This window comes from Clupea harengus, chromosome 4 (assembly GCF_900700415.2).
Source record: "Clupea harengus chromosome 4, Ch_v2.0.2, whole genome shotgun sequence".
NCBI classification, from domain to species: domain Eukaryota; kingdom Metazoa; phylum Chordata; class Actinopteri; order Clupeiformes; family Clupeidae; genus Clupea; species Clupea harengus.
In genome coordinates this window covers 6,924,428-6,938,437 of record NC_045155.1, presented here as the reverse complement: position 1 = coordinate 6,938,437, position 14,010 = coordinate 6,924,428, and the positions used below count along the sequence as shown (strand labels likewise).

General features: G+C 42.2%; 2 protein-coding genes and 1 long non-coding RNA gene across 4 annotated transcripts in view; 2 read left to right on the top strand and 1 right to left on the bottom strand.

The window, feature by feature from the left end:
• dnah12 (dynein, axonemal, heavy chain 12) overlaps positions 1–5,875 on the top strand; it is a 35,743-nt gene extending 29,868 nt beyond the window's left edge. The window contains exons 61-74 of the mRNA XM_042707517.1: positions 193–351; positions 761–905; positions 1,063–1,213; positions 1,662–1,915; positions 2,092–2,232; positions 2,389–2,526; positions 2,639–2,872; positions 3,132–3,320; positions 3,463–3,566; positions 3,722–3,926; positions 4,196–4,333; positions 4,477–4,568; positions 5,011–5,078; positions 5,281–5,875. Coding sequence (XP_042563451.1) covers positions 193–351; positions 761–905; positions 1,063–1,213; positions 1,662–1,915; positions 2,092–2,232; positions 2,389–2,526; positions 2,639–2,872; positions 3,132–3,320; positions 3,463–3,566; positions 3,722–3,926; positions 4,196–4,333; positions 4,477–4,568; positions 5,011–5,078; positions 5,281–5,474 — 2,212 coding nt within the window. The 3' untranslated portion in view covers positions 5,475–5,875. The remainder of the gene's footprint in view (positions 1–192; positions 352–760; positions 906–1,062; positions 1,214–1,661; positions 1,916–2,091; positions 2,233–2,388; positions 2,527–2,638; positions 2,873–3,131; positions 3,321–3,462; positions 3,567–3,721; positions 3,927–4,195; positions 4,334–4,476; positions 4,569–5,010; positions 5,079–5,280) is intronic.
• asb14b (ankyrin repeat and SOCS box containing 14b) lies at positions 5,872–11,391 on the top strand. Of its 2 annotated transcripts, XM_012816721.2 has the most exons (10): positions 5,872–5,953; positions 6,711–6,827; positions 6,936–6,988; positions 7,125–7,256; positions 7,675–7,833; positions 8,567–8,812; positions 8,988–9,159; positions 9,465–9,990; positions 10,684–10,837; positions 11,046–11,391. In XM_012816721.2, the coding sequence occupies exons 2-10, from the start codon at positions 6,715–6,717 to the stop codon at positions 11,222–11,224; spliced, it is 1,734 nt and encodes a 577-aa protein (XP_012672175.2). In that variant the 5' UTR covers positions 5,872–5,953; positions 6,711–6,714; the 3' UTR covers positions 11,225–11,391. The 2 variants fall into 2 exon arrangements, with proteins under 2 accessions (XP_012672175.2, XP_012672176.2); XM_012816722.2 differs by lacking the exon at positions 11,046–11,391 and having other exon boundaries at positions 9,465–10,015; positions 10,684–10,777.
• On the bottom strand, positions 6,544–7,754 carry LOC116220286. The gene is made up of 2 exons (XR_004163545.1): positions 7,664–7,754; positions 6,544–7,283 (listed from the first exon to the last, which is right to left on the bottom strand). It is a non-coding gene; the product is annotated as an uncharacterized LOC116220286 (long non-coding RNA).
• Positions 11,392–14,010: the final 2,619 nt, after the last annotated feature.

The following is a 14,010-nucleotide window of genomic DNA, read 5'->3' as shown; positions in this document are numbered from 1 at the left end:
GTTTTCATCAAGTGCCAAGTCATGTCTTCTCTGCGGACGCCTCAGTTTAGAGTTGAATTCATTTTATAATCCTGTTATTTATTGATTTATGTACTATGTAAGTACTGAGCGCATTTTGTTACCTCTTGGTATGAAATGCACCGTATAAATACAGTTTGATTTGTGATTCTCTGTGTGTCGTGCGTGGTAAAGAGCGAGGAAGGAGATAGTGTACGCGGAGTTCATGTTCCTGCTCACGGGTGGAGTGGGCCTACAGAACCAGGTGGCCAACCCTGACCCCAGCTGGCTGCAGGATAAGAGCTGGGATGAAATCTGCAGAGCCAGTGAGCTCCCCTCCCTCAAGGGCCTCAGGTAAGAGTGTGTGGATGTCTGTGTCTGTGTGTGTGTGTGTGTGTGTGTGTGTGTGTGTGTGTGTGTGTGTGTGTGTGTGTGTGTGTGTGTGTGTGTGTGTGTGTGTGTGTGTGTGTGTGTGTATGTCTGTGTCTGATGTCTGTGTGTGTGTGTGTGTGTGTGTGTGTGTGTGTGTGTGTGTGTGTGTGTGTGTGTGTGTATGTCTGTGTCTGATGTCTGTGTGTGTGTGTGTGTGTGTGTGTGTGTGTGTGTGTGTGTGTGTGGATGTATGTGTCTGATGTCTGTGTGTGTGTGTGTGTGTGTATGTGTGTGTTTGCATGTGTGTGTGTGTGTTTGTGTTTGTGTTTGTTAGCTCCCCTCTGTCTACGGCCTTTCTGAATTCCTTTGTGTCTTCTCTTTTTGGTTGTAGTCAGAGTTTCATCAAAAATCCAGAGGCTTTCTTACCGATTTATGACAGCAAGGAACCATACAATGTACCAATGCCCAGTCCCTGGATAAATACACTCAACGACCTTCAGAAAATGATTATATTACGCTGCCTCAGGCCTGATAAAGTAAGAAATGCCAAACAACTACAAAAACATGTTGAATATAAATAGAATGTCATTGGAAAAGGAAAATACTGTACTGTTTTCATCCAGGGTCATGTGACTATATTTAATTCACACACCTGTCTTTCACTTGCCTTTAAAAAAAAAAAAAAAAAAACAGATCGAACCAGCCATCGCTAATTATGTGACTGACAAACTGGGCAAGAAGTTTGTTGAGCCGCCTCCCTTTGACCTGACCAAGAGCTACGTGGACTCCAACTGCGTCATCCCCCTGGTCTTCGTGTTGTCTCCTGGGGCTGATCCTATGGCCAGTAAGTGCTCATTAATACAGCTCAGAGCAGTTTGTAAACCTAGGCTTAGGCTTGAGTACACAGACTACACAGATACGTTTATCCAGTGTGACCTAATGTTTGCTATTGTTAAGATCCAATTTTTTTTTTATATATATAATACAAATTACAAGAATGATTTATCATCATTCCATTATTTCACCCAAAATTAATAGTCTTCTTAGATTAGAGTAATTCATGGTGAAAATGAAACCAAAAATACTTGAATGCTTATTGCAAGCTTGGATTAGGCTCTTACCAGCTGGGTTATGGAACTATTTTGATTATTTTGGTCTATGTATCTATGTGTTTCAGTACAGGATACAGGCCATTTCCATACAGGATAAGGAGTGATAACTTTCCTTGTGGCCTCCTCCCTTTCTCTCTCTCCCTCTCTCTTTCTCTCTCTCTCTCCCTCTCTCTCTCTCAGGCTTGCTCAAGTTTACCAATGACAAGGGCATGGGCAGCTCCAAGTTCAAGTCTATCTCCCTGGGGCAGGGCCAGGGCCCGATCGCAGCGAAGATGATCAAGTCGGCCATGAAGGAGGGCACCTGGGTGTGCCTGCAGAATTGCCATTTGGCCGTGTCCTGGATGTCCACGCTGGAGAAGATCTGTGAGGACTTGAGCCCAGACACGTGCCATGTAGATTTCCGCCTGTGGCTCACCAGCTACCCCTCACCCATGGTGGGTGTTGTCACCTGATGACTGTGCACCCAGACAGACAGATTACACACCAGTTACATGCTTTTTTTTTTACATGTTTACACACACACACACACACACACACACACACACACACACACCCACACACACACACACACAGACAAACTCAGGTCTTGACTATATGTCTTCTGCCGTAGTTCCCTGTGACCATCCTGCAGAATGGGGTGAAGATGACAAACGAGCCTCCTACTGGCCTGAGGCTCAACCTGCTCCAGTCCTACCTGTCTGACCCCGTATCAGACCCAGAGTTCTTCGTAGGATGCCCCGGCAAAGAGCTGGTGAGTAGACAAACATCATGTGCTGTATGTGTGTCGCATGTGTGTTTTCCTAGACTTAATTAAAGAATTGGTGTGCACTTAACAATATGTATAAGGTAAATATGAATCATGAGTACGAAAGGTTCATTATATTTAATTGGAAATGTTTTTTTCTAGGCTTGGGAGAAACTCTTGTATGGAGTTTGTTTCTTCCACGCTCTCGTTCAAGAAAGGAAAAAGTTTGGGCCTTTGGGCTGGAACATCCCATACGGGTTCAATGAGTCAGATTTGCGAATCAGCATAAGACAACTGCAGGTAATATAACATGGATAACTTAACCGAAAATATAACTGAATCGGTGCACCCGTCATATATCTCGTTCACTCTTTGTATATTTTCTATACATCTTGTTGGTGTGTGGCTGCAGCTCTTTGTAGACAAGTACGAGCAGGTTCCCTTTGAGGCCATCACGTACCTGACTGGAGAGTGTAACTATGGCGGGAGAGTCACTGACGACTGGGACAGACGTCTGCTCATGACCATCCTGGCTGACTTCTACAATAAAGATGTCATTGATCAACCCCGCCATGCCTTCTCTGCTAGTGGCAAATACTTCGCGCCACCAAAGTCCATCTACGAGGACTATGTCGAGTTTATTAAGGTGAGCTTTCCATACACAGTGGCTAGGTTTGCTGTTTGTTTTGTTGATGATTCATCACACCTTGTTTTTAATTTCATTTATTGATAGAACAAAATCTTATTTTATACACACATTTTACCCAATTTTATAATATCTATTAGAATGTCTAATTGCGCTCTATCATCAGGGTGCATAATATATTGTGAAATATGGTCATTATATCACTGCCTCAGCCTCTACCAATATGAAGGACAAACACTGGATGTCTTTTGCACCACAGAACCTGCCATTAAACCAGTATCCGGAGGTGTTTGGGATGCACGAGAACGTGGACATATCCAAAGACCTTCAGCAGACCAAGCTGCTGTTCGACTCGCTGCTTGTGACTCAGGGCGGGGGTGCAAAGGGAGGGGGCAGCTCTGGCGGAGACAACGCCCTGCTGGAGATTGCCAAAGACATCCTGTCCAAAGTAAGCCGCACACCCGTCATTAGAATCGCACGCTTTTATTTGTTTTTTTTTTCCCACACATGCCATTTGTGCTTGCTCACTCACTAACTCACTAACTCACTCACTCACTGCGGTCCTTCCCAACCCTGTTTCCTCTGCGCAGCTTCCCGCTAACTTTGACATTGAGGCTGCCCTCCTCAGATTTCCTGTGCGCTACGAGGAGAGCATGAACACAGTGCTGGTCCAAGAGATGGAGCGCTACAACACGTGTGTGAAATTATTTTTAGATCATTTTTTGTGTAAACAAGCACAGTTCTGTGGTCAGACATCAACTTATATGACCACACTATACATATGTAAAAAGCACATAGGAAAATATTTATGTCGACTGTAAACAATAAGCTACTCTTTGTCTTTTTCAGGTTGTTGGGCACCATCCGGTTGAGCCTTCAGAACCTACTGAAGGCCATTAAAGGCCTGGTGGTCATGGATGCTGATCTGGAGGCCATAGCCGGCAACTTGATGGTTGGGAAAGTCCCAGACAAGTGGGCCAAGCGCTCCTACCCCAGCCTCAAACCTCTGGGCAGTTACATCACTGACTTCCTCGCCAGGCTCAAGTTTTTGCAGGTTAGTCATCATTCAAACATATGACATACTCTTATGTCTTAGTCGTGTTAGAAAGCCCTTGAGAAGGTTGTCTCCAAGGCTGCACTGTTTGCTGCTTCAGCTATGGAATGTTAATATAAAGATGATTATAAAGATTTTTTTAAATGTCTTTATTTGTATGGTTTCCACCATGACCAGTAACCATTTAAGTAAACAGTGTCATTTGGTTCATTCATTTTCTTTGTTCATATGCTGATAGTTGTATTTCCTTTTGTTTGTTTCCCTTGCAGGACTGGTATAACTCAGAGAAGCCCCATGTATTCTGGCTGTCTGGCTTCTTCTTCACCCAGGCCTTTTTGACAGGGGCCATGCAGAACTATGCAAGGAAATACTCCATACCCATCGACCTGCTTAACTTTGACTACCAGGTGCTGCTTCCTGTAGTTTTTACACACAGACTTTAAAGTAATGATTAATGTAGTGGTGTAATGAAGTAATAATAATTTGTGAATGGAGGCACAAACTAGGAGGCATCTATTCAAGTGGGTTTCCTTGTATTGCATTGTTGTAGGTGTTGGCCAGAGAAACGTCAAACTCCTCCCCTGAAGACGGAGTCTATGTTAACGGGCTTTTCCTGGATGGAGCTCGATGGGATAAGAGAAGGTGAAATTGTACAGCTTTTTTTAATTTTGAAGGAATAATACAGTTAAGGCGAACAAGATGATCAGGATCAGGTCTTGTATCAGTTTAGGGTCATTTGTGATTATGACTAGCTGGCTTCTCCCTACTGTAAACAAGAAAATGTGTTCAATTACTGGTGTGACATTATTTCACCAAGCACTGTAGTTCATTAAAACACCACTGCCAGCAATATATCAAACACCGGTGGCCTGTGACAACAAACTACACTTCAGAGACAATACACCTCTAAACACCACAGTTCACCAATCAGAATAAAGTATTCTGCAGAGCTCTGTAGTTACAGTATTTAGTTATGATGTCAAGCAGCAATCACCTCATAATAATATTTCACTCTTTCCCTTGGACTGGGTTGGTTGGTCATCATGTTGAGTGTCGCATGTATTTCTTTCCTGTTTGTCTCCAGTGAAGTCCTGGCTGAACAGTACCCCAAAGTGCTCTTTGATACGGTGCCTATTATCTGGATAAAGCCTAGTAAGACCAAATCATTGTGTTTACATGCCAGTTTTTTTTTAATTCTCTTGAGTAGGATAAACACATAAACTACTAAAAATATATTTTTTAATTCTGTTCAATTTTAATGTTAGAAATGTTTCAAAGTTCAGTAATAGAAAGTATTGCTCATAACATTTAATTTGATGTATGTAATTGCTTTTTGTTCTCTGTTTTTCTGCAGCGGATAAAAAGACTTCTGAGCACTCCCATACTCAGTATGTGTGTCCCGTGTACAAAACAAGTGAGCGCAAGGGGACCCTCTCGACCACCGGCCACTCCACTAACTTCGTCATCTCCATGGTGCTGCCCACCAGCAAACGCCCCCAGCACTGGATTAAGAGAGGAGTGGCCTTGCTCTGTCAACTGGATGATTAATTCGCTGAGTGACTTAAAAGATTAAACAGGCACTTTACAATCTAGTAATTTTTTTCTCCACTTTTTTTCTAATGCAGTGTATATTAAAATATTATGAAATAATCCATGACATTGTGTTGCAATTATTAAACCAATTTCATGAAGTTCATTGGTTGACAGTTTTGTGTTCTGTAGTTGAATTTTATCATCTGATTAAGACCAAAAGCTGCATCATGATGGTGGTAGACCCATTACAGTGTTTTTAAAAATTGCTGCTTTGAGCCTTGCTGTTTCTGCATGTTTTCCGTGGCATTTGGGTAGCTGGGTAGAGTTGCAGTCAAACGTCATTCAGTGGGTCAGAGCCAGGTGTTGGTTGGAGGGTAGGTCCCATGGTAATATATTTATAGTCGGGCCAAGATATAAATAGCTGTATTTTGAGACACCAACAAGCCACAAGCCTACAAAGGCCTGGAGTTCGCTCTGTATCCTGTCGACTAAAGGTAGAGTAACAATTAAACATAAGTCCAAAGGCTGTGTTTGAAATGGAGGGGACCATTGTGCCATTTTTCTGTAATGATTAGACAATTGCGCACGTGCTGTGTGTTTACAGAAAGTACACCTAAACTGTGAGTCAGTATACCCTTAAAATGTGTTTCTCCAGCTACAAGTGTGTAGAGCAGACCTTGCTGAGTTTCATAACGCTACTGTGATCTAGTAGTACCAAAAGCTTAATGCCTGGAGTTCATGAATTGTGCTGGTTATGGCAAGTGTATTCCTTTTTTGATAAATGGACATCACATGGCGCCCTGTAATCCTAAAGTCTTTTAGATAAATCTACTTGATGTACTTATTTTGTCAGATTGAGCCCATGGATAGCAACGCTAGTATTTGAGTCGTAACATTCCTGTAATTCAAACCACCAACACTGAAGAGAAGTAGAGCAGCTATTTTCAGCTGAAGCACAATTTCAACATTGGTTGTCCAAATTATCAGTCATCGCATTTCCACGGTAGTAGAGTAGAATCGTTCAGTACTTAAGTTCAAAGTCCCTTTTATGTCACTCTGTACATCAAACTAACCACACTATTTCTTTAGTTGTTTTACTTTCATTTATTTGAACAACCTCTGTGGAATGTAATATTCTGAGGCTGTTGACCTCTCCTGCAGCTATGAATTAATTGCCAACAAGTAAAGGATTTAAGCTCCTGTTTCACAAGTTTAAAGGGCATTCTCAGTCATCATTTGCTTGCTAAACAGAAGCATGGAGGCAGACTTTGAAGGAGCTGATGAGGACTGGGATGAGGATGAGGACGAGGCCACGCAGTACATGATTGAACAGAGTCTCTTGCAGTACAACAAGCAGTGTGACAGCAAGTACGTCTCGCAAACAGCACTGTCCCGCATCCCACATGATAAACTAGTTGCATGTTGGTGGGAGAAAACAACACACAAAATTCTATTGATGTCATTGTAATTCTTCAGTGAGCCCGAGGATACCATTGACGTTGACAAAATCCTCACAGCCATAAGAACAGGTGAGGTGTATCCAGTGATTCATCCTCTTCATCTATAGCTATGTCCCTATGAGAATACATCAGTACATCTTATGAGTTCTCTGCCAAGATCTGAACAGAGCTCTCTCTATCCCCTGGCACGTCTGAATGGAGTTAGGTGACGAGGAAGCCCTCAGAAGACTAGCCCAGCATCAGGATGCTTTCTGCAAGACGGACAGTAGAGGCTGGCTACCCATCCATGAAGCAGCAGCCCAGGAGAAGAAGAGCATACTGGAGATCACTTTTGCAGGTGCTCATAATGTTGTTGTGTCCTGACCTGACGATGAGACATCGGATATCACCTTAGTCAGTTCAAACTTGCTTTGATGGGATGTCCATATTCAGTGTTGTCAAAGCCATATAACATAAGAATATCACAACCTTAACTTTATACAATACATTCTAGTTTACTAACAGCAAAGTAATTGAATGACCAATATTTCAGAAATTGCTAGTGAGAAATACTTCTTTGAAATGTGAAGGGTGTTTCTTAAGGGGTATACTGTACATATCCAAGGTATTGAGAGACATTGAAATAGCCTTAATCATTTAGTTGTCAACAGCTCAACAACAACAACACGAAGCATTTTCCTACCACGTAGCCTTTTACACCCTTTCACCGAATAATATTCTGTGCTTGATTACTGAAATTCTCACATGACCCGCAGCTTCCTTCCAGGGAGCCGGGGAGAGTCGGACGCCAAGTGGAGAGACGCCGCTTTTCTTCGCCGCGGTGTATGGACACCTGAGAAACGCGACATTCCTGTTACAGAACGGCTGCAACCCTGACAGCCAGAATGAAGATGAAGACTCTCCGCTGGTTGCAGGTGTGGGCGACGTAGCAATTTTTATACGGCAATACACAAAATCATACAGTGGAATGGTTTTAATGGTATTCGAGAAGGGTGAAGTATAAGTTTGAGTGAAATGTAAAGTAGGTAAACCAGAGGATCACGTCTTGAAATTTCAAGCCATTAAAACTGAGGATGCTGAAACTATTTGGCTTTATCAGGAGGAGAAAAAAAATGTTGATGTCTACTTTTGGAAAAGCTTAAAATTGGAATAAACTAAGGTTTGAGGTTCCTGCCCATTATGTCAGAGAGGAAGTAATCATGAAACTACAAAATGATAGGTTGTTTTAGGTTAAGACAGACCACATTAGGTTCAACCAGGAGACCTCCCTCTCCCTCATAAAAGCGAGAGTATTTTTTGACCTAATTTAGGTGAGTAGACTGGTAGCTAGTGATCAAATGCAGCTGTGTTGAATTAAGGTGGGATTGTGCTAATGTGTGGGTGGGGCCAGTGAGCTGTTAATTAACACACACACACAGCCCAACTCCAACTCCACAAAGTTCAAGCAGGATACAAGGTGGTTAAAAAACATATGATTCAGTGAAATAGAGCACAAATGACCTTCACATTCTAAATCCACTCAGTACTGCAAGTAATGTATAATTATTTGAAGAGAATTTTTGTCCTTTGTTCCTCCCACTCTCTCACCTTCTCTTGTCCTGTCGCTCTTGACATCCATCAGTTCCTTTTCTCCCCTTTTTTTTTTAGCTATAAAGAATGAACAGTATGACACGGCTTCTCTTCTCCTTCACTACGATGCCAAAGTGGACCAAAGAGGGAGCCTCCAGAGGACTGCTCTCCATGAGGCTGCCCTGCTGGGTCTGGATAACTATGTCTACCTTCTCCTGCAGTCAGGCGCAGACCCCAACGTCTGTGATGCCAGTGAACGTACCCCCCTGGGACTCGCCGCGCAAGCAGGCCACTTGAGTATCGTTGAAATTCTACTCCAGGGAGGTACGCTGTCTGCATGATGTTTCACTAAATCAATCAAGGTATTGGACCTGTATCATGTTTCGCTATTCATTATTAAGTCATTATTTCAACAACAAGCTGTCTGGCTGGGGGGTAACTGTTTGACTGATCATCCTCTCTGTGCATTTCTCTCATTCTCTCACTCTCTCCCCTTTAGGGGCTCGGGTTAAATCTCGGTCAGCCGCTTCGGGCTCCATTCTGTTTGAGGCGGCTGCCTCTGGTAATCCAGACGTAATAGCTGTACTTCTGGATTATGGGGCTGACCCCAATGCACCCATGCATACCGGACACCTACCCATCCACAGGGCGGCTTACAGAGGGCATCTACTGTAAGTGCCATTGTCTACTGTGGAATACAAATTAACCCATAAAATTAAGTCGTGGAGAGGTCTGATGCATTGCAAGCATGCGTCAGACAGTTTTTCTTGATCTCTTTAAGGACTGATTTACTGATGCTTGCATGCATGGATGGGTTTTTTACAATGAGACCTATGGCACAGAGTAATTTAAGTGTGTGCTTGGGGAAATTAACTCATAACTCTGTCCAGTTATGCTGGCATCATTCCCAAATCAGGTGAGTTGTAAGATGCTGGTAATTATCCATCACTTTATGCTGACCACCCCCAATTTATAGAGTCCTGGAGCAGCTAATCCGAGTGACGAAACTCGAGGCTATAAAACAGAGTGGCATGAGCCCCCTGCACTCCGCAGCGTCTGGCGGCCACCCCCAGTGCCTCGAGCTGCTCATCGGCGCTGGCTACGACACCAACTTCATGCTGCACCCCAAGGTGCGGCGCAACTACGAGGACGAGCGCCGCTCTGCGCTGTACTTTGCTGTGTTCAACAACAACCTCCGGGCATCAAAGCTGCTGCTGGAGGCGGGCGCCATGCCAAACCAGGACCCCGTCAACTGCCTGCAGGTGGCACTGAGGCAAGGCAACTACGAGCTCATCAACATGCTGCTGCGCTACGGAGGCAACGCCAACTACTACTCGCGCATCAACACCACACACTTCCCCTCTGCCCTGCAGTACGCGCTCAAGGATGAGGTGATGCTGCGCATGCTGCTCAACTCCGGTTACGACGTCCTGCGCTGCTTTGACTGTCCATATGGCGACAGGCCCCACGTGCCTGCTGACTCGGTCATAGAGGACATGGTGGTGAGACAAGCAGCGGACCAGAATGGTGTGGCTAAGTCTTTGTTAGGCTCCTCAGGTCTTCATGTTTTTTAAAGGCTCATGAGGAAAAAAATGTCCCTTAATGTCCCTTGGCACCCCAGACCATGAGACTGTAATACTGATATGTAGGCGCCTCTGCTCAAGCCCCATTTGTTATGGTTGTGATGGTAAATTAAGGCAATTATAGTGTGAAAAGAATGGCAAATGGAAACCGACTAGCGTAACCCCAGGGATGCCTGTGTCATCTAAATCTAAAGCTGGCTCACCCAGCCACGGGCATCGCGACAGGCCCTAGCTGGAAGGGGGGCCCCGAAGACGGCTGTTTACGTTAGTCCACAGCAATGACAATTATGTGAAAATCCCCTTGAAATCTATGATTTTGTGCAGGAGACTACAATGACATGTTCGGAAATCTGGGGTCCCCATACCATGAGTTTCATAAATAAGCTACAGTGCAGATATTTTGAGGGAAATCCGAACTTGAACCAAGCTTAATATCAACTTATTCTGTTTTTGTTTAACTCATCAGATTCTGAACTGTTAAAAGTAAATTCTTCAATTACAAAGAGTTCATGACAAGCCATAAATAATTATGGCTCCATATCACTTGACAGATCTGTCCATCAAGTCATGACCACTTATTCACACATCTCTGTCTCTCTCTCTCCCCTGCAGTTTTGTGAGGTGATAACAGTGTATTGGCTGAAGGACTTGGCGGGACAGTTGGTCCGCATCATGCTGGATTATGTTGACCACGTCACCTTCTGCTCCAAACTGAAAAACGTCATATCAGAACAAAAACAGTGGCACGACATTTGCCAAATCCAAGGTGAGCATCTGCGGACACACGATATGACCTGATTATTTCAACGTTTTTCAGCATTTCCTTTGATAATTGTTGGGGATGCCTTTGTGGGCCAATAAATATTTTAGCATTTTATGAAATTGTGATTTATGAAAAGTAGCCTGTCCAAAAAGTTTACATTACCTGTGCGATAAGGCAACAATGATTGGTCACTGAATTTCCATGTCCACAGCAAATGTGCGCAGCCTGAAGCACTTGTGTCGTCTGAGTATCCGTGCGAAGTTGCGGAGCCTCCGTCTGAAGTCTCCAGTGTTTTTAACCTACCTGCCTTTACCCAACCGCCTGAAGGACTACCTCCGCTATAAAGAGTATGATGTTTATGGCAGGGGCAGTATAACTGAATCTGAGTGAGGTGATGGGGTCATAAACCTGCTAGTTTACTCTGTGCAATGTTAAGTGTGATTCTTAGTCATTGTTTGCTTCATTATTAATGTTATTATTATTGTTGTTGTTTTTGTTGTGATGAATGAATTTTCTTACTCCAATGAAAAAGGAAAATGGATGCTGAAATCAAAAAGTCAAAAGTTTGTAAGTATAGGGTTAATACAGCGATCATCATCAGAATCTATGAGACCTTTTAGTGCCTAATACATTGAGGTGGCAATAAAACAGAATTAATCCTCTATAAAGATGTATAACAGTTTAATTATTTTGTCATTTCTAGGGTACTGGTACACTTCTGCCCCATATTTGGGATGGATACGTTTACAGATAATTAAACTCCAGTACATCAAAGCTCACAGTAATACATTTGTTTAAACTACTTTAATTAGTACATTAAATATTGCAATATTACATTTGTACAACTTCCACACACAAAATGACATAAAAACACTAAATGCCATTAATAAAATAAATTTGATTTAATGAATAAATCTAAAGAATGTCCATGCCTCATCTTTCAACCTAAACCAAGCTTGCCTTAACGCGCATTTATCAGATGTGTATAGCCTATTCAGAAATCACGTCCATCACGTCCATACGAGATAAATAGATTATTGATCCCAAATCCAGGCAACCAGTAGCTTAATGCCACCCATAACACAAACAATACAAATTTAGCCTGTATAAAAACGGCATTATAAATAAACATAAATGCCACAAATGGCAAGCTAGAAGGGTACTGCTGGTTGTTGATGGTGTGGTTGTTACAGTAGACACCGTAGATAAATAGTTCTACAAGGCAAAACTGTTGTGCAATAACAATAAGATGACTGGAAGTGCAGCGTAGCCTATGCAGGGCTAATATAGCCAGTGGCATAATTCTATAACAGAGACCAGAGCATCAGGCCCATATCTATTCATCTAGAACTGCCAAAACTTCCAAAAGGCTAAAAAGTTGTTATATTTCTCTCATACATATTTTAATGACCTGTCTTACTGTTCCGACTTCATACTTGCATTCTCCCTTTTGTATTGCTACTCAAAAACCTTTGTTTTTACATTCACCTGAAGAGCTAGATGTGGGATTTAAAAAGTTTATCTTGTCAGCCTTTCATTATTTAAAAAAAATACTGAAAATATATCCAACCCTCTTTCTGAAAATATATCCACACCTCCAAGTGGAAATTTGACTGCTATTGGCTTACACAGAAAGGGCATGTAGCCTACCTTAGCATATGGAAGTGCTCGATCAAACATTGCAATGGTCACTATTTTTGGCAATAGGCCTAATGTCAACATGGCTGTAGCCAGCTATGAGGACACCTCGGTACATACCTCGATAATTCAGTGTCTGTTGCATGTGAGAGTTGAGAGAGGGCACAGCTGTGCAGGCCCTCCTTTCTAACGCGTCGTATCATCCGCACTTAAATAGCAGTTCAAATTTTAGAGGCACATAGTAGGGGTTGCATAGTTTTTCAAATCAAGTACTCGTTTCCTGAAAAGTTTGAGTATTCTGGGTTGGGGTGGAGTTCCTGCGGGAGGTGTCAGTTAAAAGACTTGGCCACTATGATGGGGTTGGTCTTAGCACATAGAGCAAAGCATAGAATTAAAGTGTTACTTCACCCTTAGCTCTAAACCGCACCCACTGCATAATTTAGAAAAAATGCTTAAAGGTGGGCAAGGAGCTAAGTGGAGGGGGAGGACGTAAAGGTCTGTGAATGACGAGTCTCGATCATCAAATTAAAATGAGACTCGTATTCACAGGCAGGGGCTGGGAGGTGGGCTGCCCATTTCGTGACATGAATAGGTACCAAATGGTCATAGATGCGTCACCGCCTGCGTTACAAGGTTCAGGATGATTTTAAACAGTAGATGGCGTGTTGAGCCAGCAGTGGTGTGTTTCATCACAGTGCAGTCAAATAATTTAGTTTTATCTGAGAGAACACATTTTAGTAAGTATGGATGATACATCAATATTGTTATTATAACCAACAGTCGTTTTTTTTTTCTTATTGTGTTTACATATAGTGGCTGTTTTTTGTTTGTAAATTCAGTGAAACCTACCATAATTAGTAATCCCAACTGATTAAAAAATGAAATTAGTCGTATCTCGTTAATTTGTTTAGCCATGTTAATGCAGTAGCCTAGTCTATATGACAGACTGGATGTAAGACAAAAGCCATTCCTCTGTTCATTCCTGCGTAAGACCAAAGCAATGATCAAAATGACATTGTCTGTACAGGTCACAATATGAAATATGTTAAATATGCCAACGCTGGCCATGATGAAGGGTAGGCAATGTTGTTCATAGTAGTTAACGTTTCATTGGTAAAAAATAACCTCCACGATAAAGAATAAGTATATAGTTTGGAACATTTCAAAACCAAATTTGCAATTGTAAGAACGCCCTATTTTATTTTGGTCTGCAATAGTGTTTCTCATGCAAGTTTATTTGATTAGCCTAAGTTGAGAGAAATGTAGGCAAACCTTATTAATCATCATGTTTCATAGATGTATTATTCATGCAGCAATGCGTATTAATATAAAAACTTTATTGTTGCATAATAATAATAACTACATTCATTCTCCACACCTACCTTGCATGAACTTTCAACACGTTGTTAAATTTGACAATATTATCAATGTCCAAACCCACATAAAACAAATAGAACAGAGAGTCAAAAAGCTACAAATCTTCAGATAGAATACTAGCCTATCTGTTTATTATCTAAACAAAGACTGAAAAAACTGCA

What these genes read in the sequence shown, in the direction of transcription:
- asb14b (XM_012816721.2), top strand. Translation starts at nt 6,715, where the DNA reads ATGGAGGCAGACTTTGAAGGAGCTGATGAGGACTGGGATGAGGATGAG. An exon ending in AACAAGCAGTGTGACAGCAA is followed by an intron (nt 6,828 to 6,935) that starts GTACGTCTCGCA and finishes GTAATTCTTCAG; the next exon opens with TGAGCCCGAGGATACCATTG. An exon ending in CCTCACAGCCATAAGAACAG is followed by an intron (nt 6,989 to 7,124) that starts GTGAGGTGTATC and finishes GAATGGAGTTAG; the next exon opens with GTGACGAGGAAGCCCTCAGA.